The sequence below is a fragment of the Boleophthalmus pectinirostris genome, unplaced genomic scaffold (assembly GCF_026225935.1).
Source record: "Boleophthalmus pectinirostris isolate CB_2022bp ecotype Guang Dong unplaced genomic scaffold, ASM2622593v1 HiC_scaffold_9, whole genome shotgun sequence".
NCBI lineage: Eukaryota > Metazoa > Chordata > Actinopteri > Gobiiformes > Gobiidae > Boleophthalmus > Boleophthalmus pectinirostris.
This window is the reverse complement of record NW_026571541.1, coordinates 13705683-13726949: the sequence shown is the minus strand read 5'-3', so window position 1 is coordinate 13726949 and position 21267 is coordinate 13705683. Positions and strand designations below refer to the sequence as shown.

At 38.2% G+C, this 21267-nt stretch overlaps 1 protein-coding gene across 1 annotated transcript in view; it reads left to right on the top strand.

Annotated features, from left to right (window-relative positions):
- cntn5 (contactin 5) overlaps positions 1-17017 on the top strand; it is a 79707-nt gene extending 62690 nt beyond the window's left edge. Inside the window, exons 17-25 of the mRNA XM_055166958.1 lie at positions 1254-1412; positions 3828-3977; positions 4857-4927; positions 11302-11536; positions 11968-12077; positions 12684-12870; positions 13043-13155; positions 14261-14429; positions 16165-17017. Coding sequence (XP_055022933.1) covers positions 1254-1412; positions 3828-3977; positions 4857-4927; positions 11302-11536; positions 11968-12077; positions 12684-12870; positions 13043-13155; positions 14261-14429; positions 16165-16268 — 1298 coding nt within the window. The 3' untranslated portion in view covers positions 16269-17017. The remainder of the gene's footprint in view (positions 1-1253; positions 1413-3827; positions 3978-4856; positions 4928-11301; positions 11537-11967; positions 12078-12683; positions 12871-13042; positions 13156-14260; positions 14430-16164) is intronic.
- Positions 17018-21267: the final 4250 nt, after the last annotated feature.

The following is a 21267-nucleotide window of genomic DNA, read 5'->3' as shown; positions in this document are numbered from 1 at the left end:
TGGCCTACAGACATGTAGTGTGTATGCATGAGCACGCTGATAAGAAAAGTGATCACCCCATTTTCAGGCCATATCTGTTCAAGCTGAAAATTACATTCAGCAATTACAGCACATGTAGCTTCGGGTCTCTATTATCTCCTAATGACAAAGTTACTTTGTAAAATCTTGATTTTTGTTGTATTCTTACCGCACTGTCAAATACACGTGGGTGCTTTTCTGTTTATAACAATTTATAAAGTTTCCTCTGTCAAATCATATCTGCATTTTGTCTGTTTATCATACGTGTTTGTGTAATCTTACATATTTAGGCCCACACTCATTTGCTGTCTCTCTCTTTAGGAAGTGCTCCTGCATTATTTTAGAAATTAATATTGAAATACAAATGTAACAAGGACATATTACTCACCCTGTGTGGACAATTATGCCTTTGTAAAATTCTATGCTTTTCTATTCTTTGTGACTTTGATTTCCAACAATGTTTTATAACAATACAAATGAACTAAGGATAATGCCCTTTACCTTTTATTTTAATGAATAGGAAATGTGTATTTCCCCTAGTTTATTTTGATCTTGGTAATACGGAGGACATGTCCACCTTAGGGAATAATTGTACAGATGTGCGTTTTCTGCATTATCTGCATGAAGCACTCTTTAGAGAGATTGCATTCCCCACTGCTGCAGCAGATGAAATGCTAATACCTTGGACCCTTTGAATGGCCACTATTTGGCGACGTGTTCCACTAGTTTTCATTGAGCACACCACCTGCCAGCCTTTCATTTACAGCTGTTGTCCCCTGAGTCCTTAGACATTTGCTGGAGTTGCAGATTGGATGTACTTCTGAGTAAAGAGGTAAACATATGTTGAGCTGTACAAAAACACAACAACAACTAGCTCGAGTCATGCTCAGCAAAAACTGGCAGACTGCCTCTGAATCCCTGTCCCAAAAAGAAAGCTGCAATATCCTTTAATCAGCCACAAATCCTTGGCCGCAAATTTGTGTCAGAGCGGCTTCTGCTTGAATTCAGTGCTTCTTTTCTTTTGTTGTCCAAAATAACAACAGGAGATTTGTCCATGTCGTGAGCATGTAGTAACACACATCCTCTTAATGAATTCACGGCTGCATCCATTAGTGTGTCTAATAGCATCACAATACAGACCTGCTCAGAGCACGCCTGCTTCTGCTTATCTAGCGCCTGGAGCGAGGCTATCTGGTAATTAAAGCCCCATGTCTTGGCTGTCTCCTTGTCAACAGGTCCACCCGGTCCCCCTGGTGTGGTCATAGTGGAGGAGATCACAGACACAACAGCCACACTTTCCTGGACGCGTGGTCTGGACAACCACAGTCCCATCAGCACCTACAACATACAGGCGCGCAGCCCATTTTCATTAGGCTGGCAAACCGTCAAAACAGGTAATCAGTAACAAACCAAGTGCAAACTGTAGATCTAGCAGTTTAGTACGGGCACAGTATAAATCTATTCACTAGTCACTTTTTATAGTTCTTCTAAAGCAAGGTTTTACAACACAATATATACAGATGTTTAAGAGATGCAGTGCCAACAGTACAATCATTTATTTTATTTTTAAGAATCAGAAGCATTCAATCATACCTTGACCTGGGTAATTAGCTTTGCTCAGTATTTAGTTTGACATGTTTCAGAGCAATATAACATTTTTCATTTTTGTGAAACCTTGAGAATAAACTCTTCTAAAGTGATTATAAAATAAAATAATGTTTATGTTGGTGTATATATAAAATAACTGGCTTATAACAAACGGTTACATAGTGCACGTTAATAACAAATTTAGTTTAATTTCTTTCATCATCAAGTACTATTTGTTCCTGCCCCAAGCTAAAGTTAATGGGGAGAAGTTTTGTCAAGAAGGGCTGGCTAAATCTATGTACAAATCACTGAAGGAGGTAGATAAGGTGCTGTGAAAATTTGTATTCCAGATGTATCCAAAAACCCCATACTAAGATTATTTAACAAACAGAAACACAGAGTGACAACATAACACAATGGCAGATTCAGCCACATTAGACCTACTCCAGCTTAAATCCATAACAGTCAGTCATTCAAGTATAAATACAAGTCTTATACCTTTCACAAGTCTTACACAAATGCTCAGTTGATTTTCTTGGAGCACCATTATGACCCTGTGATGTATTTGTCAGAGCAGAACTTTGTAGACGTAGCGGAAAGGGCTTTGAGCTTCAACTGCACTTCTTCAAACACACGTATCAGCTTATGTTTGAATATCTGCTGGAACACTGTAATGTACACAGCTTTCCGTGTTATGCAAATTTATTCTCCCTCTAAAGTTGAAATTGTTTACATAAGAGGACCTTTGATTTATTTAGCTTAGGTTGATATGCATAATATGTACAAAGTCAATATTATATTTGTGACATAGTAAACATATTTCATCGTAGCTTGCATGATTTAATTGGACTTTGAATTTTGTCCACAAAGATTTTCTAATTACTCAGGACTGCGGGTCTTTGGTCTCCGCTGTGAAAATTGATTGAATACAGATTTGTTTTGTGTAATTACTGAACAAATCTGTGGAAACTGATTCATATTTAAATTTTTTGAACTTAAAAAAGCTCTTTTCCATTTTTTGAGGATTCTTGTATCACTACCATCTGTTTAAAAACTCGCCAAGTCCCAGTAAATTGGAAAAAAGGACTGGCAACTACAACAAAGGCGATCGTTTTCCAGTGGATTATATGAAATGGTGAATAGCTGCAGTACAGTAGAAAGGAATCCAAAATAATATGCTGATTTTTTTTTTCAGTTTTTTATTTTGCATTCTGGGCTTTCTACCACAAACCGTCAGCCTCCTCAGGTGAAATTATTTGAATAATGGTTGTGTTGATTGAAGTTATACAGGCTTGGGAAAAGGCTTGGGAAAGACACAAAAAGTAGATTATGAACTAATCTCGATCCATTAGTATAGTAGTAAGTAGTATAAAAAAAGGTCTATTTTTGTATATTGTTCCATGGTCAGTTTTTCAGGTTTTTTTGCATTCTCCACAGAGATCAGCTGAGAGGTTTAATCTATGAATTGCCATTACCTAAGACTGTATATATAGATGGACATTGCTAATAGTGTTCCAAATCAGAAGTGAGAATGGGTGCTATTTTTGCCATAAACTCTGGCTCCAGTTCAATTTCTACTGAAAAATCATCACCCCTCTCTGTCATTACTGCTGTCATGCTCCTCATTCTTACCTTAATATGTTTTTTTTTACTATTTTGTAATAACTGACCAATTAGGAATTAGGACTTTTCCTGAGTTTGGCTCCACTAGAGTTAGCAACAGGTTTGATTGGCAGCTATCACGGCCGGTTGCCTCCTGCCAAATCCGTGGTGCAGGCAGGAAGGAGCAAGCACCTTCAACAACCTGGCTCCAAATTCGCCGCTATTACTGCCACCCTCCATTGGCTTCATTTGGCCAGAGCTGAACACTGCTGGTGATGTGACGCTCCCTCAGTCCACTTCTATATCCAGTTTTTGGTCATTCCATTAACAGTGTTCCATAGTCACTCAGCCCTTCCACAGCTGTTTTATTTGTCTTTCTGTTGACACAATCATAATGCATACTTACAATTTGGCCCAGATGCCCTTCACCCAGTCCATGCCCTGCACCACCCCCTTGAGCCCACACATGTAGTAGCTGTAGGCCAGGCTGCGCCCCTGACGCAGAGGTATAAATCAGTCTTTACATTGAGGCCAGCTGACCTCTATGTAGGTGGAAAAATACCCATACACACCACACACGTGGATGGAGCTAAACTAGGTCCTGTTTTTCCCGTGAGCAGAGCCGGAGCCTGTGACTGGGGATCTTGAGTCAGCCGTGGCCGTGCAGCTTAACCCCTGGGTGGAATACGAGTTCAGGGTAGTCGCCAGCAATGCCATTGGGACCGGAGACCCCAGCGCTCCTTCCAGAGCTGTGCGGACTAAGGAAGCAGGTAATAGCTCCAGGCTTTACTTGTTATTGTTATTTATTATTAGATTCAAGCCAGACCTGTGCACAATGCATTGCTGTTTTGCTATTTGGACAAGTCATATCCACATTGTTTATATTTTAATTAGGAAGGGAGCCAAATGTAAGCAGCTTATGTGAAGCTTATGTGAATTTGAAGAGTTGAAGATTTTGCAAGGACATTTAGTGAAATTATTTGTACAAATTAATGTCATTGTGACTGTGTGACATATTGAAATAGGACTGACTTGTTTTTGTTTTTCTTTACTATGTAAATGACTGAAAGATTTGCATATTGTCTCCATTTTAGGATAGATAAAGCCCAACGTTAAACTTGGCACAAAATTGAAGTCATTTTATGGAAGCCATTTCAACCATTTTCAACCAAAACAAACCTCCTGCATAAGTAAAGCCTTGTTTTCTTTGGCCACCACCAATATAGATGAAGCGTTCAGTTGAGTCCCAAGTGAAGACAATATTTATGATGAGCAAGAATTCACTGATATATCTTGCCTCACTTGCTGCTCACTCCTCGTTGACAAAATGAAATAATTACAAAGGTCAACGGTCATTTGGATGTGGCTTATTTAATCTGTACTATCGTCTCAGCATGATTAATAGACTAATTACTGTAACCACATGCTGATGGGGTGATCTATCTCTAACGCCGTTCTCTGCAATGTGCAAGAAACAAGTGAGATTTTCAACATACTGTATTAATATTGTTTAATTTAGGATGAAATTGCTCCGATGTGGTCACTTACAACACTTAACAACCATCAGAAGTGTTTCAACTCATGTTTGGAAGAGAAAGTTTAGTGTCAAAAAGTCAGTGATGCATTGTTGACCTTTGTATTTCACACAGTCCCATCAGTGGCACCAGCCAACGTGAGTGGAGGGAATGGCCGGCGGCATGAGCTTGTCATCTCCTGGGAGGTAAGGCGTGTTCCAGCTTTTAGACTACAGAAAGGGCACAGCAACAGGTCCTGGACACTTTGGTTTGAGTCAAAAACTGGTTCTATAGTTATTACCTTATATAACACCAGTCTCTTGCTACTTTTGCTACTTGTTTCGAATGTATTATTACATTTTGTTTATTTTTGCTCTTTGTTTAGGCCTGTCATAAAAACAAAATTGTAAGCATAATATATTGCTTCAGAAATATACTGCCATATACAATAATATTGAAACTATTTTATACCACTGTCACGAAGCAAGAAAATTATTATTATTTTTTTAAATATATAGTAGTATTCACTAAAAGGCCTGAGCTGTAACCAGTAAAAGGCAGAATGAACCCATAATTAGTCATAACAGTTATTTATTCTACTCTGGACAGCGCAAATTATATTACTATATAAAATAGCAAAAATCTTGCCCACTATTGCAAAGAAAAAAGTACCAATGATAAATATTGAACCCCAAAATATGTTGTTCCAGCTTTCATATATTGAATGATAAATCAATAATTTTCTTTTTGTGACAGGCCTATCTTTGTTATTATTGTGATGTGTGAGCTACTGTGTTCAAATAATTTCCTTTGTAGATCAATAAAGTTTGTCTAAGTCTTAAGTCTGCACAGGCTGATGTAAATCAATTAACATTTGTCAGTGTTAGCGAAAAACTTCTAGCAGTTTTTGAGCAGTTCAGTTCAGAACTGAAGAAGCAGCTTGGATGAACTGTGAAACCTCGATCAAAAAAAAAATAATTGTCCAGTTTACAGAACGGAATTTCTCCTTTGGTCTGCAGGGTTAGTAGGTTTATAAGAAGCTTTTATACTAAAATAGGAAAGGGTATTTTGTTAAGTATTTGTAATGTGCTATTTGCAACTCTCTCTGGCTGTTAGTTAGTGCGCTGTGGCATTTTAGGATGTTATTCCAAAATTCTACGAGGGCTAATGTTAAAATGCTAAACAGGCTTTAAAAAAAGGTGCAAACAGTTTCTGTAGTAAACAAACATTTTCTCCATAAACATTCATGCCAAGATGCTATTGCTCTGCTTATTGATTATAAATGATGATTTATATTTTATTCACTGTTTCAGATTTAATCAAAATGCTATGTTGTATTTTGTATATTGAATGTATAGAATTACTTAAAATATCTGTCTATTTGATGACACTTGGTACTTAACATTCTGGTTGCATAATTTCGAGATACTACGTTTTAATCATTCACAAGCAGAAAATCTTTAAGACACAAAGGCAGTGTGCTCAGATGGGTGTTCAGAAGCATCTAAAAACTGGGGTATTTAGTCAGTTCTTTAACAGTGTACTCAATAAAATCCTGCATTAGTGTCACATTCTTCATAATACGCAGGCAATTAAAATTCATTCCTGAAGCATACTAGAGAGGAAGTAAATATTTGCTACACGGCACAGATCCAAATAAACAAGTCAGAGCACCTGCATAGGGATATTAGAAAACACATTTTTTTTTATTGAACCTATCCAGAATGCTTAAACTTATGTGGAATAAAAGCGGGATTATGAGATTTTAAACACGCAAAAACTACTTGTAAACTGACACTTACGCATTCCCCTTGACTCCAACTGTCTTTGTAATAAATACAGAAAAAAGGGCATCATATTCTAATCTTGTAGAAAATGTCATTTATTAAGAAATCTTCACCTGATTCTTGGGAATACATGTCAGATGTTATTAATCTTAGATGACTTGTGGCTAAAATCACTTGGGGTTATCTTAATAGCTGGTGTTTTGTTTTGTATTGGATAGGGACTTGGTTTTTGGTTGTCATCCTTTTTCTTCATCTACAAAGAAAAATGTAATTTGAATCTGCAGTGCTGAGGTGCATTCTGAAAGCCTCAGAAATAAGGTCAGTTTTATTATATCGACTTTTGCTGTCTGGTTGCTTTGAATGTCACTATAGATAGTAAACAGCATCTTCTAATCTGTTTGTTTGATTCATACTGTCTGTGTGTATAGTGTAATAATTATGGTCTTCATGTAGAGTGCACCCACAGAGCACACAGCAGGAGACAGTCTGCGTCAAGCATGTTACTGAAAATGTGTGTATTAGGGCAGAAACAGCAGGGGAGGGCTTTGGTGGATATTAACGCTTTGTACATATCCTTAGTTTGAATTGAACTTGTGATTTGCGTACACACAGTTTATATGTAGCATTGTACGAGGAAAAACACATTTAAATTTGGCAGTGGAACTAAATATACATTATTCGTAGGAAGTATCTAGGGAGAAGGGATGTTGAACACTCGTGGATCATTATTTGATATTTTGCTGACGGCTAAAGCTTAAGTGCATCGTTATTTTTAAATGGGAAATATATATTGAGTGAAGTAGATACAGTTTATGTGGACAATGGTGAAAATTTTAATGTATCGGAGCAGTGGTGTGTACAGAAGAATAGACATTGCACAAACATAAATTATTTTACAACTCTACAACAGAAATGACAAGTGAAAACAATTAGAAAATAGGTAAAAGCTCTTAAAAGTTGATTGTTCATAATATGTCTGCCTTTCAAAGATCTATACTGCGCTACTTTCTGATCTGTGTTATAATGTAGTTTCATCATCACAAACATACCTGGAGTTGTTTTGTTTCCACCACACATTTAACACACAAGCCCTGCATATTTAGTCCTTCTCTCAAACAGAAAACACTCTTGCAATGTCATGTAGTAATACATGAAGTGATCCACTGTGTTTTTAAACTTCATACTAGAATAATTTGGCCCTGAAATATCCAACCCCTGCTAAACAAAAGGTAAAAGGTACCTGTTAACTTGAAAACTACAACTTTGTGACATCATAAATTAGAAGAGAATATTCTGAGCTTTGGAGATGCAGACAGACTAATACTAAAGGATTAGTCCAACATGCGTGACACAAAACACAACACCAGGTATGTTTTTGATGAGGTAACAACACATCTTATAAACGTAAGGTCAGCTATTGTATTAGGTAATCATCAGATGTGGCCCAACATTAATAACAGCACTAAACAAAAAATAGATAAAAAAATAAAAAAATTTTAAATCATGACAAACCACAGGCACCGGAGGTACACATAAATCAGCGCAGACCAGCAGACATGGACTAAACCACCCAGGTGTGGAGACGCAGTGTGACCCAGGAAGCACTGACCCCTGTGATAAGCAAAGCATTAGAGACCCACATTATAAGCATGGGGATAACTCAAGGGTGGAGGTCGCTGTCTCGCCTGCTCCACTGCGCTTGGAGAGAAGGTCTTTGGAGGTTAAGGGGCGCAGGTGAGGGCCCATTGTGAGGACAGAGTGACCCCAACGCACTGCAGAGAGAAGCAATGTAGACCCATCTGGCATGTGCTGTTCCTGAGAAATATGTAAGGCAATGAGAGTGTATTCAGGTCCTTGTGGAGATTCTATTTTCTTCAAAACAGAAGTTGAATTACTACAAACAAAATAGTCTGACACAAGACAAATGACAGAACACATCCCGGAGGAAATTAAAGTGGTAACAGCAATGCATTCTTCTTAAAATGACTCTTTTTACTGTTGAAGCACTTGTTTTATCATAATATGAATTTTGAAGTATATGCAGAAAGCTATACAAGCAAAGCAAATGAAACACTAGGAATGAATAAAGAAATTATGATGACTAGTAAATTAGCTAAGTGAGGTGAGACTAGGGCAGGTCAGGAAGAGATCACAGCTCATTGCATATTGAACAGATCCTTTCTTATTCTGTTGCAAATGTGTTTAACTCGGCAGGGCAGGGGTCCAGGGTTTTTATGGCACAACTCAGTCGCTTATGTGGCCAGATGAAAGCCAGCCGGGGCTTGTACCCACAGAACAGCATTAGCCATGGGAGTGATTAAGATGTACTGTATTTAAATGCAGTCCCACTGGAGAGACCTAGCAATGGTGGTTCACCTTGAAGTTCAAGGATGTTAACAATGCATCAGAAGGGAGTATGTTCAGTCCAAATGTGACATTCAAGTGAAGATGTTATAGATGAACTGTTGGACAGCTGAGCATAGAGGCAGGCTCAGGCCACAGCATGCAGTGAATCACATAAGTAAAAGTGGGAATTTGTAATTGAGATGAGGATATATTAACAGGGGAGCAGCGAACAGATGTGCAGGGTACTGACAGTTATTCTTGTAGTTATTAAGTATGGATGCCCAACTGCCACTGGGACGATAACCTTCACATGAGGAGAAGAGCACCTCTGAGGTGCATTATGGGAGATAATGTCCATTCCAGATGGGCTGTGTTTGGTGGTAAACCATTGCCTATTTATAACCCAGGAGGGCCATTAGCACAGCTAATATTACACTCACAACATCTTATAGGACACTGCGCTGGCACAGTGGCCCAGATACAAAACCCAATAACTGGAGTCTGGTTAGTCATGAAACATTTGGTGTGCGATGCACTCAATGTTAAAATGAAAACATTTTTCTAACACTGGCAGAACACTGAGGAATCGAGGTATTTTTTGTCTAAAGTGACAATTAAGCCAAGTACGCTATAAGACCTGTCACAGTTTGACAATAAAATAACGTAATGTAATGTAGCGATGAAGTGCCTATATGTTCACACTTCAGTTACTAAAAGTGACAAAAGAAACAGTTCTGTCATCTGTCAGACACTGGAGCTGATGTGGGAGTGTATCACTGACAGGAAAGTGTCAACTTAAATCATGTTTTACTCGTCAGCATTACAAAACTATTTTTAATCTTAAAGGTTTCTGGAAACACTGAGGACTCTGATAGTGATCAATGCTGTTGGACATTAAAGTAGAAGGAGCAGGAATGTTGGCCCTTTTTGGCAACGGTGCGAGTGAGAGCTGGGTGTGAGCAGCTCTGCCTCTCCACTCAGCTGTGGCGAGTTGTCAGCGCTCCGGACGGCCATAGTAGGCAGGGTTATTAAGCAGGATGAATGACTAAACACTCTGTGCAGCTTCATTCAGGCGTCTCATTATAGTGGATGGAGAGAGACAGCTTCTTCTCCTGGAGCCACTGGGAGGACCATTAGTGATGCCCCCACAGTCAGCCAGCCGCACTGAGGCAGCCAGCCCAACAGTCCCCACACGCACCCACCCAGCGCAGCTCACTTTGTACAGCACCCATTTACACTAAATACACACTCTTTTTCGCCATTTAGGGTTGTTTATGCTTTCTGACTTAACAAAATACTTTTTTAAAACCACAGTCACACTTGGTTAACCAAACATATTCAGTCATTAATGAGGGCTGAGAAGTCTATGGAGGATAGAAGTAAGCTTCAATTCACATGGTTGACCAGTCAGGGATCAAAGCCATAAACATTTCTCTTTTGCAAGACTAAAAATCAACTTCAGTATAATAATTTCTTTATTTTATACTTTTGTACTTAAGATACTAGTAAACAGCAAAGTAGATAACTGCTTGTAATAATGGAAAATGGATATCACCCATGTAGCTCATTTTAAAGCCTTCTTTTTTTAGATCTAATCTTCATTCACATGCTACCATTTCAATTCCCCAAGCTGCAAGTGTTTTTTTGTCTTAACAGGCTAATTTGTTCATGCTGTTTTTTAAAAAGCCCCATATTCTTTGGCAGGTCTTTAAAGCATTGCCAGCGCAGATAATAACTCTGATAGAAGCTAATTCACTTTTGCTGATCATCCTTGTAATTAGGCAGCCGTAGTGATTAGTCGTTGTTGGGGGGAAATAATTAAATAAATAAAGTGAACTACATCTGCAATCGGGCCATTTCCCCAGTAGACTCAGTGGCTCATTTGGACGATCCCTTAAGGGGGGACAATATTACTTTGAAGCTCATGCAAATTAGGCATAACAGAGACTGCCACGGAGATCTTGCCAAAAACAGGTGTACAGGTGTTTGTCAATTATTAAATTTAGCCAAAGATTTAATCCCCGTTGCTCAGTCTTTAATTAAATGGGAGCTCACTTAATAAATTGGCATCTGATTTGATTAAGGAGCAGCTGTGGAAGACATCCCCAGGTTTTACCACTTCAGGCTGAACCACAGAAAACGCACTGGAGCCAGCGCACGAAAACCTGTGTCCCCCAAACCCAAACTGTCAAACATGAGAAGATAAATAGCGGCATAAGGGGCACAAGAGAATGAGATATGATTTGTTTCCATTACTCAGACTGCCTGCATCTTTATTAACACTGGCAGACCGTTACGGCAAATGGATAATAAATTGAAATCTGGTTAGATGAGAATACCTTTGAGGGGGAAATTCGTGTTTGGGTTTTCTAGTTGGTGAGAAGGGCTGCTTGACTTTAATAAGCTCTTCAGATGTGGAATTTTTTTCTTTTTTCATGTTATTTCAGCCAGTCTCCGAGGAGTTCCAGAACGGAGAGGGTTTTGGTTACATCGTGGCGTTTCGGGCCAATGGGAGCAGAGGATGGAAAGAGAAGATGGTGACTTCAGCAGATTCCACCACCTATAAATACAGAGATGAGACCTTCCCTCCACTAACGCCTTTTGAAGTAAAAGTTGGAGTGTACAACAACAAAGGAGATGGACCATTCAGCAAAGTGGTGGTTATTCACTCTGCTGAGGGAGGTTCGTATGTTTTTGTTTTGTTTGTTTTTTTGTTATTTTAGACAGTTTTTTTTATATATACTAAAAAATAATACAAAATATCATCACTTTAATAAATTAATAAATTCATTAATACAATTGGAATTAACATAATAAAAAATGAGAAAGTTATTTTATGTTTTAAAAATTTTACATGAGCCACTGAAATTATTTGTGGAGGTGGACTGAGACTTAAATATCACAAAAAAAGCAAATCTATAAATATTTAGTTCATTTATTTCCTTTTTTATTTAACATTTTTAGTTATGCTTTGCAGTAGTATACTAAAAATTACAAACATATATTGGTGACAGTTTGTTGCCAAAATTTTAAGAAAAAAATAAAAAATCCATTAGGACAAAACACCTTAGTATGGTATTTTGTGGCATAAAATATTCCTAAATGTTTCACAGAACCCAGAGAGGCTCCATCTGATATTAAAGCATACAGTGTTTCTTCGTCTGAAATGAAGGTCACTTGGAAACCACCAAACCCTGGTCCTGGAAGACCCAGAGGATATGAAGTAAGAGAAGGTTCATGTATCTTTATAAACACCAAGTTACCCTGTCTATTAAAAAAACAACCTTTCAGTTATATAGAAAAATACTGGTTGAAAGTCGGTGTACGTTGTAAACTAATTCATATTTTAAATAATGAAACGAATACTGTCAATAACATATTTTTCAAACTGGTGTGCATGAACCCCCTCTTGGCATATTTGAGCGCTGGTATTTGAATGAATTTAAAATTTTTATTAGTCAAAATCAATGCCACCAACTTTGTTTAGTAAAATAACAAGGACACAATATTGACTGCAGTAGTTTGGCATTACACAACTTTCAAACTCTCTTTAACTCTGCTCATTAAAAAACCCTTACAATCTATTGGTTCATACTGTGCAAAGACTATAAGCTAACCTTCATCTTGTTTTCTGTAGAGTTTTTTGTAGTAAAGAGAACCATAAACTTATCTTTCTAAGCTCAGATCTGGGCTGTCTTTACCACTGAGACAAAAGCCTGATCATAATTATAGGTCTGAGTGTTTATACAGTACAGTAATATACCTCATAGGCCCTTATGCAGTCTTGATGATCTGTAGGTGTAAGATTGACACAAATTTATATTTAAAGGTGAGCTACTGGAATGATGCAGAACAGGAGGAATCTGGACAAAAACAGCGGACTGTAAAAAATGAAACTTCGATGGTGTTGTCAGGACTAGAGAGCAACCGCCTGTACCACATCACTGTTAAAGGTTTCAACAGCATCGGCCAGGGACCTGCCAGTGCCGCTGTCACCGCCCGGACGAGGAAGGCCCGTGAGTGCACTGCTGACACTAATCATGCATTACTATATCAGGAAACCGAGGTTACATGTTAAGTTGGCTCAATGTCCCCTGGTAAAAAAGTGGCAGTAATTGACCTAGTTGGCTGAAAACTCTGTTGACAGGATGTATTTCCATGCACTGACGCCTGTGTTACTTTCCATAGCTCCAACGCAGCCTCCCAGTAACCTCCTGTGGATTCAGGAGGGCAACAACGTGTCTCTGAGCTGGACTCCTGTGAAGGCCAAAGACAATGAATCTGATGTCATCGGGTACATGGTAAAGAAGTTGCCTGTGGCTTATAATACACTATACAAATGATACTTTGTAATAGAAAATGCACCTTTTGCATTTTCTATTGCACTCATAAAAGTTATTTTTAAAGGTGCACTGCATAATGGTTCTGGTGGACGGTCTGCCACCTGCTTTTCTCCATGAAAATGTTACTGCTTTGTCTAGAATGTTCCACATTATATATTGAACGTATCACAAGAATTTATCACAAGGGATACAAGCAGGTTACAGCACAATGCTGCATTACAATTCAGACCTGTGGCGAGTCAACTCTTATTCACATCAGGAATTATTGTATTTTTAAGGAAAAGAAACATTCATAATGAATAAATGCCATACCATGGAACATTCCAGGCAAAGCAATAACATCTCCCTGGAGACAAGCAAGTGGTGGACCCTCTATGAGAAAAAATGCTCAGTGTCTACCTTTAAGGCACGATTTCAATAAACCCGAGAGAACATAAATAATCCGAGAGAACATAAATAATCCGAGAACAGGATTATTTGGATATGTTATTGGTTTTTGTAACATACTCTTAGTTTAATTTTAAGTGCGTAAATAAGAAAAATATTTAAGAACACTCTCCCAGTGACTGCTTATTATTGTATAACACAGAATAACACACATGTTAGTTTTATCAGAATCAAATTGAAAGCGTTTGACAAATGTTCTTCTCATCCGTGAAATGTGATTTGACCTGTAATTATAGAAGCTATCATGCACTTTTACAGAGCAACATGAGTAACACAGTGATGTAACACACAATGATTATTTCAATTTTGTGGATCGATTAGCAGAATGAAATAGCCATGTACACTTTGTATCTGGCCAATTGTGCAATGTACCACCCCCTCCATGTTTCCTGCCCATCTCTGCTATTCATCCAAAAAAAGACTCAAAGAGGCTGTATTCTCATGGCACCACATTCTAAACGGCCCCCAGTTCAGTTGCTGTACAGTTTGTGGATTTTCAGTTATATTTTTGTTTTTACAGAAGCAGTGAATCTCCCATAGTGTTACAATATATAGCTCCACCTTTTCTGAAAATATCTTTGCTGCTATTTAGCCAGTCTGTTTGCCGATTCTGTAGGTGATGCTGAGACAGGAGGGAAGACCACACAACCAGATCACTAGGACCATCAACCCGTCCACCATGTTGTCTCTGCCCGAGGGAGGCACTTACATCATCGAGGTGCGTGCTCTGAGTGAGGGGGGCGAGGGCTCACTCAGCTCCCAGGTCCGACTGGTCACATCCTCCGGTGAGTCCGCAATTCTACCAAGGCACTAAACATTGTAAAGAATATACTGGGCACCATTTTATAAAAACTACACCTTAATTATTAAAGCATGAAAAAATACTTAATTCACAATGAAAAAATGATTCAGGTTTACAAACTACTTAATTAACAGTTAGGGTTAGGATATTATTTAAGTTATTACTAAGTCTGGATCATTTGTAATTAACAATTTGTTCATGAATTAAGTCTAAGGCTATTACAAATGTGTATGTGTTACCATACATTATATTAACATTTTATTTATTCATGATTATCTTAAGTTTAGAATTCATTAATACACTCCTTGATTCATAAGATAATTTTTGTCTATGATCTTTTACTTTTTTCCTGCATTTTCCATTAAAGATAAAAAAGTAAAATAAATAATTAATTTACACCTTAAAGTGCTCTTTTACTCTCAAGAAGTACACAATGCTACAATGAGACAGTGGGCAAACTTTTTTTTTTTTGGATGTTTTTTGGTATTTTTGGAACAAATCAGCTATCCTCTCTGACAGGTACCTATAAAACAATTTTAGAAACCTATTGTGTATGAGACCCAGTGTTTTTCTATGATAACAAGTTAACATCTATCCATAGTGTTCTCACATTCTCTGTGTCTAATTGAGGCACTGCAGCTGCTGTAAGAGCCAAGTTTTCTTTGGCTAATACTCTTTTAATTACTTCTCCCACACAAAGCGTCCTATTCTTCCACAGACAATTAACTTCCAATCGAAAGATGAACTGAATCTTATGTGTGATGTGACAATAGTTGTTTTTATAGTCTTGCTCACTTATTCCCCAATTATGTTTTTTTTTTTTCACCAAGTCCAGAACTCTGCAATCCAGTCCACTCAAAATGTGCGGTATGATGATTTATTCCACTTTCACTACCTGTCTGATAAACAGACTCACATGTAGTTTTACATTATTCAATTCAATTTGTGTATAGTCCAATATCTCAGCCTTGCAGGGCTTTGTTAAAGGTCCTGTATTGCATAAAAATTGGCTCTTGTGAGCTTTAAGCTGTTAAAATGTTACTACCTCCTCAAAAACATACCTAGAGTTGTGTTTGTTTTATTCACATATGTTTGAGTTCCTCTTTATTATTAGTCTGTCTACATCTTCAAAGTTCAAAACAGCTACCATTTACCATTTACCTTTAGTTCAGAAGAGATTTGCAAGCCCAGGTCTGAAATCATTCAAACAATTCCAGTGAAGATGTATGGAGTTGAAAAACACAGTGGAGCACTTCCTGTAGTACCACATGATATCACAAGGTATAACAAGATATTTTCCTGTTTGAGAAAATAACAGTCTAAATATGAAGGATTTATGTGTTAAACATGTGTGAATGAAACAAAACACAAGTTCAGATATGTTTGCGATGAGGAAACAACATTATAACAAAGATCAGGAAAAAAAACAAAAAACAGAAAGGATCTGAAAATCAAACGATGAAACAAGAATCAACGAGAATCAAGCAGATTAACCATTATTCAAAGGAAACAATCAAATAGATAATGGTCCCTGGCCTCCTCAGTACTCAAGCCAAGTTTATGTATCCCAAAAAGGCCATTTAAAATGATGCTTGTTCTAATATACAGTCTAAGTAACTCACTATCAGGAGCCATAAATCTCTCAGTGGTCATGTCTTACCGGAAATAGCTATATTAATGAAAGATTTATTGAGATGAATGTTTCTGTTTACTTTCAGGAGTTCGAGCCAAAAACCATCAGTGCTCAACACATTTCCTTCGCCTGAATTTAACATGGACTGCTCTCGTGCTGGTTGCTCTGGTGCCTTCAGCGTTGTGGTGAGGCCGCAGTGCCACCCCATGCCCTCGGAGGGAGCTGCTCGTCTTCCGCTCCCTCGTCGCTCTGACCGCGAACTTTGGCCTTAACCATCCTGCAGGGCCCTTCGATGCGCCCAATGGGTCCCAGACAGTCTGCGCCAACAGCTGCCTGATTGCTCTCCTCTGTGGACATGACTTCCCAACATGGCGGTAGTGTTGTACTGTAGTGAACATTGTGAGGAAAAAATGTTTGACTGTTTACTTCGAAATCATATTGGTCTCTTAAGAACTCCTTTCCAGATGGCATACACTGGCTTGACGCTTGGCTTGCCGCGGACAGTTCTTGGAAAGCCGCGGTGCTTGTAACAGAGGGATCAGCTGGCCTGTTACTATCACTTTAAAACCCTGGTATACCCCTGGGCTGCCAAAATCACAATGCAGCAGAAGCTTGGTAAAGATAAGTGCATTGTTTATTATTAAAACAGGAGGAGGTGATTTTTTTATACAACCAACAAACCTTTCTCTTTTCAGACTGGATTTTTGTACAATGTGTTATCTTTAGAGAAAAAAAAACAATGGTGATGTGTGTCAGCTTTGTCAAACTCTGTCTTTGGTAGCAGTAATGCAAGGCCCGCTAATGACGGTCTACTGAATGTTGGTTTGTAAGGGAAGTAGGGAGTGGAGATGAACCTGTAGTGCCCAAATACATCATTAGACAAAGATAACTCTGTACGCACTCTGTGTCAGTACAAATAAATGTGATGTATATTTTTATATCCTCTTTGTATCATTGGATTTTATTATATATTTTTTCAACCATCTCATTGTGAGACAGATAAAAGGACCATGCAGAAATGATATACTTACCTGTTTCCCTTAGATGTTGCTGCTGACTGGAGCTTTCCCCAGCAGCTAATGGCTTTAAATGGAGGGGTATATACTGGACAATGATCAGTTACACAAAGGGCTGACTCATACACATACATACACTTCTTTCATTTGTTTATTTTTCCCCCAGACAATTCACGTTGGGGCATGATCACATTATCATTATTCAACAGATGGTCACATGATCATTATTCAAATATATTTCCAAAGTATGATGAACACAACAAGGATAAGCTATCACTTTAGAGACATGCCTTTAACTGTCACTGAATGTCCTGCAAAATAATGCATTAAAGTACATTAACACTCTGGTACACATTTGAGATTTTTCGCTTCTAACATCTTGAGTGTGTCTTTTATTGTTGCCTTAAAGTACATCAGAAGTGGCTTGTACATAAAATTTACTCAAGTACATTTAGTCATGTAATACATATTACCGTTTAATGGTTTTAAAGGTTACCAGCTAAAATGTTTAGTTTCTCTTCCCAGTGACAGAGACAAGCTTCTAAATACATTTACTTAAAATGATCAGTTTTTATTTAGACAGTGGCCTTGTTCACATTCACACCAAAATCTGATCTGGACCATTATGATTACTTAAATTACTTGTAAATCACAAAATCTGATCTGAGTATTCAGAGAGACCATGATAATAAAGAAATTTAATTATTTTGCTTTTTATATTTTTATGAAATAATCTTATAACTCCAAAAATCCTATATTAATCAGATTTAGCATGTAAACACAGCCAATAACTCTTATTGAAGTAGTTTCCCCAAAAACTTGCTTAAGTCTTCTTAGACCACTTTGTACTTCTACTGGTGTAATATTATTGCCAAACTATGCGACACGTACTTAATACAATGTTTGTTGCTCTACCAACTTCTGAAGTATATATGGTTTTGAGTGCCAGAAAACTTATTTTATAAAGGTGCATCTCAGCCAACAAGGGCAGTCTCAAAACTGTATGGTTCCTCCCTGGCTCCTCTTGTGCCTTGTCTGCAGTTAAGCCTTATCTCTGGCTGGGCAGAAGTCCAAATGAATTTGCCTCAAGTGTAATTAATGTTAGAAAGGAGGAGTGCTGGTGCATAAGCCTGCTGCTCCCATAGACCTTTAGCTGGATCTGCCTACAGCTCCCTGGTCTCTCCATTACAGAGTCACCCATCTCACCTGCCTCGGTTCAGTCAAGGGTAAAACGAAACACTGGAGAAAGCAGCAGCACCACCCATCCACAGGAGCAGAGGACGGACAGCGCCCCCAGCCCAGAGAATCCTGCAGACTCCCCTCCATCACACCGCAGTCTGGGTTAAAATTAGAGCTATTGGAGGTGGGATCGCAATGGGAGCTCCTCTTTGTAAAGTGTACATCTTTTCTGCTTGTAGTGCAAAGCATTAAGCAGCTTTAATGTGGATGGAGGGGTTTTGTGGCGCTTTTAGACTGTTCTCTGACGAAGGCTCTACAACACATACCTCCGCACAAGTGCTAATGTAGCGACCTTTAATTATTCATGCTGCACCTGTCTGAGTCGGTGCATCTGATTTATGATAATGGATGATGTAGCCCGCGAGGGGGACCCATTTGGTGCAGGGAGACAGAAGCTCCAGTGTCAGCAATTAAATCAAGAGCCCAAGCCCAGGTTAACGTGCACGTGCGCTGGTGAGGGCATGAGCTGGTATAGCCAGATAGTCTTATATGTTTTAATTTGTGTTAATCTTAAATTAATAGAAAAAATTTAAGTTATTTTTGTTTTGTAATGTGTTGAATTATTAATATTTGCTGTATTATAGTTACTGTTTTTTTTTATATGCAGACTTGGTTTGTAATAATAATTATGTATTCCAACTCTGAGGACCTATCAAATATAAAGATGAACTATGGAACTTTTCTTGGGAGTCCATCACCTGCTAGTACATGGGGATTTTATAACTTTGTTTTTATGTTTCACAGTGTGGTGTTGAACAAATCTACCTTGCCTTTATTCAATTACAGGTGTTTTTATGGCTTAAAAATACTTACATTTTTACTGTGAGCAGGTTTGTCAATAGATCCCCTCTCTTACTTAAGGTGGTGGTAACGTGCTTGTATCCACAGAGATAGATAAGCTTAATGCTACACTGTGGAACATTCCATGCAAATGCAAACATTTCTATCAGACAAGCAGGTGGTGGATTTGGGAAATGTTATGTTAACAATCACATAGTTAAATGTATTTTATGTTTTGCAAATACCTTCTTACCCAGGTATTTACTCACAGACATGTACATTTTATTAGGGATGCACGGGCTTTTTCAGTTCTAATATCAGTATTTTGACTTTTTTATGTATCTGCAGATACCCGATATTAAGCCATACTAGTGTGCAACAGAAAATGGCACTTATTGCCTTACAATACAGATAACTTATTATGCAAGCGACCGAGTTGTGTTGTATAACTGTTATTAATCCTTCAAATGACTACTAGCTTTGCATGAACATTATGAGATATTGTAGACCAAAATTAATCAGCCTGTAAATAGCTGCATCAAATATTGGCTTAACCAATATCATTGAACTAATATCCAATACAGTAAATTTTTCAGTATCACCACAGATTTTCGATACCAACAGTATCAGTATCGATTTGTCCTTACATTTTATAGCTTTTAACATTGACAGTGCTAAGTTTAGGACAGTAGGAAAACATGTTTTTATTGACCCATCCTTCCGCCCTAAACAAGATCTATCAGTTGTTTCCCTGATAAATCACAGGCATGTGTCAGAGTAAAACCCTAATGACAGCCTTTTATTTGGTGCCTTGTCATTTTGATGGAGCGGCGCAGTGTGCCTCCTCATTCTTCTCTGAGGACCATATTGTCGTCTCTGTTTTGGGAACAGCTGTGCCAGAGATCTGACGTTCTCACTTCCTCACAACTGCAACCTTTCAAAAGCTTTATTTTTGTATTGGTGCCAGTCTCAAGGGAGGAAAGGGGTATAAGGTAATAACTGGCTGACATAAAACCTGTGAGAAACCAATAGGTACATGATTTCAGTTGATTGATAATAATAGCTGTGGTTTAGCTCTTTTTTCACCTCCACTGTGAACCAATGGGAGCTGAGGTAGGTTTAGTGTGTTACCAAGGGTACAATAATACTATGCAATAACTGTGTCAGATTTCCAACCTTTGGGTCAGTAGCCTTCAGCCACTGAGTTATTTATGGGTTTACCTTCCTGTTATATCCAACATTGTGGGGACTTTTCCACTTCTAAAGATATTGTATTTACTTTTACATTGTCAATCACTACAACTATGGTCCTATCTCATCATATTAAAACTCATGGATGGCACCTAAAATGTGGTGTATAACCAAGGGCATAGGTTTGCAAAGGGACAGTGGGGACATGTCAGCCAATATTTGGTGAATACAAAATAGTCCCTACCAATATTTGCCATTTTAGTTTAATAATCAAAGCTATAAATTTATTCCAATATTTTTCCAAACTCAATAGTATTAATTTAACACATTTTAGTTCATATTTTGTTTATTAGTGATATGACAACAGGGTTACCCCTACCGCTATTTCATTGGCTGTAACAGAGTGATGTCATTAGTGGTGCCAGGAGCCTAAACTGGGAAGCGGCAGGACAGGGCCGCACCTGAAGATGGCGGTTTGAGTAGGCGTGAGTGAAGACGCTGTGCACCAGACTTTGCAAAACTTACTTGGCTTCATCTTCAATTAAACTTGCCTTATGATGAGTCACCGCAGAAAAAGAGCAACTATCACCACAAGTGCACCTCCTAAACGGAGCCCTACTCGTGCGCTGTTATCAGCCCTACTCTATTGACAATATTCATTGGAAAAATGTCTGGACATTACCTTACAAATATCTCACCACCAAGCAAAAGCAAATCTACAAATTTCTACATCACTGTTATCCAGTAAAGAATCATCTTAGAAGGGCAATGGACACAAACTGTACATTTTGCAAACTGAAAAATGAAACCACCTCTCACTTAGGGGTGGGGGGTATAACTACACAGCAAATTCAAAGTGGGCAGTTATTCTAATGGTAATCAGAAATTGTGTTTATATTGCAAGCATAGACTGTATATAAATGGACATAGCTAACCTGCTAGCCTCTGCGTTCCAAATAGGA